Source organism: Galeopterus variegatus, unplaced genomic scaffold, assembly GCF_000696425.1.
Source record: "Galeopterus variegatus unplaced genomic scaffold, G_variegatus-3.0.2 Scaffold7423, whole genome shotgun sequence".
NCBI lineage: Eukaryota > Metazoa > Chordata > Mammalia > Dermoptera > Cynocephalidae > Galeopterus > Galeopterus variegatus.
The window spans coordinates 34,529-36,934 of NW_007733534.1; the positions used below are offsets into that span (position 1 = coordinate 34,529).

At 33.5% G+C, this 2,406-nt stretch overlaps 1 protein-coding gene across 1 annotated transcript in view; it reads right to left on the bottom strand.

Annotated features, from left to right (window-relative positions):
- The window catches only part of LOC103607438 (vacuolar protein sorting-associated protein 8 homolog), a gene marked incomplete at its 3' end in the record, with an annotated part of 93,216 nt that overhangs the window by 32,487 nt on the left and 58,323 nt on the right, over positions 1-2,406 (bottom strand). Inside the window, exon 15 of the mRNA XM_008591947.1 lies at positions 1,231-1,277. Coding sequence (XP_008590169.1) covers positions 1,231-1,277 — 47 coding nt within the window. The remainder of the gene's footprint in view (positions 1-1,230; positions 1,278-2,406) is intronic.

Consider the following 2,406-nt stretch of genomic DNA (forward strand, 5'->3'; position numbering starts at 1 on the left):
CAATGTTTGTCACTGTTGCCACCACCAGATGGACTTTGGACTTCCCAGCCTCAGGAACTGTAAGCAATAAATGTCATTTTTCTTTATAAAATACCCAATTCCATGTATTTTGTTATAAGCAACAAAATGGACTAATACAGGTGGGGTGGGTTATGTAGTAAGACTGCTTTTTCTAAACATCATTTGTTTGACTCTAAATTTAAATGCAGCATAGCTTGTTCAATATTTAAATGATTAAGCTTTCAAAAATTATTAAAATCATCAAAATTACTGGTATTTTGGCACTTAAAAATAGCACAGAACACTGGAATAACCAAAACTAATATCAGAGTTAATAAATTAATAGCTATTTTCAATGGCCAGTGTATACTGTAATGAAACGTTAAGTTTGTATATCTAATATGAAAGCTATGCCATCCTGGGATATTACACCTAAGCTGGTGATGCTTAACTCTAGGTGTGCATCAAAATATCCCCACTCCCAGTGGTTCTGTGGGGTTGAGTCAAGACATCTCTATTTTTAAAAGCTTCATAGTTGATTCTGATACAAACTTATGGTTAAGAATGACTATCTTAGAGAATGTTAAATATTATTACACTTAACTCCCAATGTACTTCACTAAGTCACAGCAAAACTTTAAGATCTCACAAGCAGAGCTGCTTTACTTACAGATCCATTATTAATTTCACCATATCCTTGGGTTTGTTTTTATTTGATAAGTATTACAGCAGCAGCTGAAAACACATTTAAATTTTCCTCCCCATATCACCAGGAAGTTATTTAAAAATAAACACATCCTGAGAGTTTAAAAGCTAATAAATTTAGAGGTGGGCTGGGAAATAGGTGTTTACTTTAAAAAATAGAGCTATCGGTGTACAGTGTGGAATAAGGAATAGGTAAGAGTAAAGCTAGGACAGAAAGGGGAAGCTATATTGTCATCAAATTTTCCTGAAATATGTCCTCATGGTATGATTCATTATTTTATTTACATTGATGAGAACTTACCAAGTATGTTCATATTCAAATGGAAAGAAAAGTATTACCTCAAGATACAATGTATTTTTAGATAATGTATTTTGGTATTATCTATGTAACAGTTACTCCTACTAATATTAAAAATCAAGAGCTAATTGTATTATTTGGATACCATGGGCCAGTATCTTAACCTTAATTTATTTCCTTTTATTTCTTATCTATACATTATGGAAAACTAAAGTTTATTAACATACCTTGGGTCAAGAAGACTCCTCAAAAACTTGAAAAGCAAAACCTGGTTCTGAATTTAAAAAAAATAATAAATAAATACCATTAAATATTAAAACAAAATTTTCAAATTATACTATGATAAAGAACTACTCCAGACTACCTCTTTAAAATACACAGATACATGACTATTTCCATTAAGCCTGCTGTACAGCTCTAAGAAATTCTAAAGAATCATTTGGAGGTCCTCAACATCCTATTGATAATTCTAATCATTGTTATACATTCAATTTTGAGTGCAGAAGGAATACACCTTGTTGTTGCCCAAAAAGGAAAATACCGCTACTGAGGCAAATCCCTGAGCCATTCCCAGCATGAGTACCCTTGGCGTGGCAGGTGCTGTGAACTGTTCTGCTGATGGTGAGTTCTGGCTACACTGATAAGTTTCACATTGCCTCACTTGGTCCTCCTAGTGACAGTGGCCTGCTGTGAGACAGTCAATCTAGGTAGGATGGGAGTTTGAGGCCCAAATTAACCACCGCCAAAAAAAGCTTATTAACTCCACAATATAATCAACTATAGAAGAAATGGCAATCAAACTGCAACATGTTAGCAATCAACATGCCATAAAATCTGGGTTTTGTTTCTGCCACTTATTAGCTATGTGACTTTGTATAAGTCACTTATCATCTTAGCAATTCTGTTTCCTCATGTGTAAAAAAAGAGGACAGCAATATCTTCTCTGCCTTCTGCACTGAGTAGTAGTAAGGGTTAAAAGAGATAAACCTGCGAACATTACATAAATATAAATAATGTTTCTAAGTTCTTGGGAAAACGAAGCAAACATTATTACTGTTTAGTTTTTCTTTTTTTATTTTTTGACACATTCAAACTTCACTTTTTTTTGTGTGTGGCTGGCTATACAGGATCCAAACCCTTGACCTTGGTGCTGTAATACTGCACTCTAATCAAATGAGCTAACCGGCCAGCATCAAACGTCACTTGTAAAAAACAGGGGATTCTCAAAGCTGAAAAGGATTATTATCATCGATTAGAACGTGATTTTTAAAACATGTTTATCAATCTTTTCCATAATCACTTTGTTTTACTTTACACAACTTTCCTCCTGGTTATAACTTAACGTTGTAGCTTATTTTTCATTTCAAGAATTCTGAAAACAATTGGTCAGAGGCTTCTTTTTT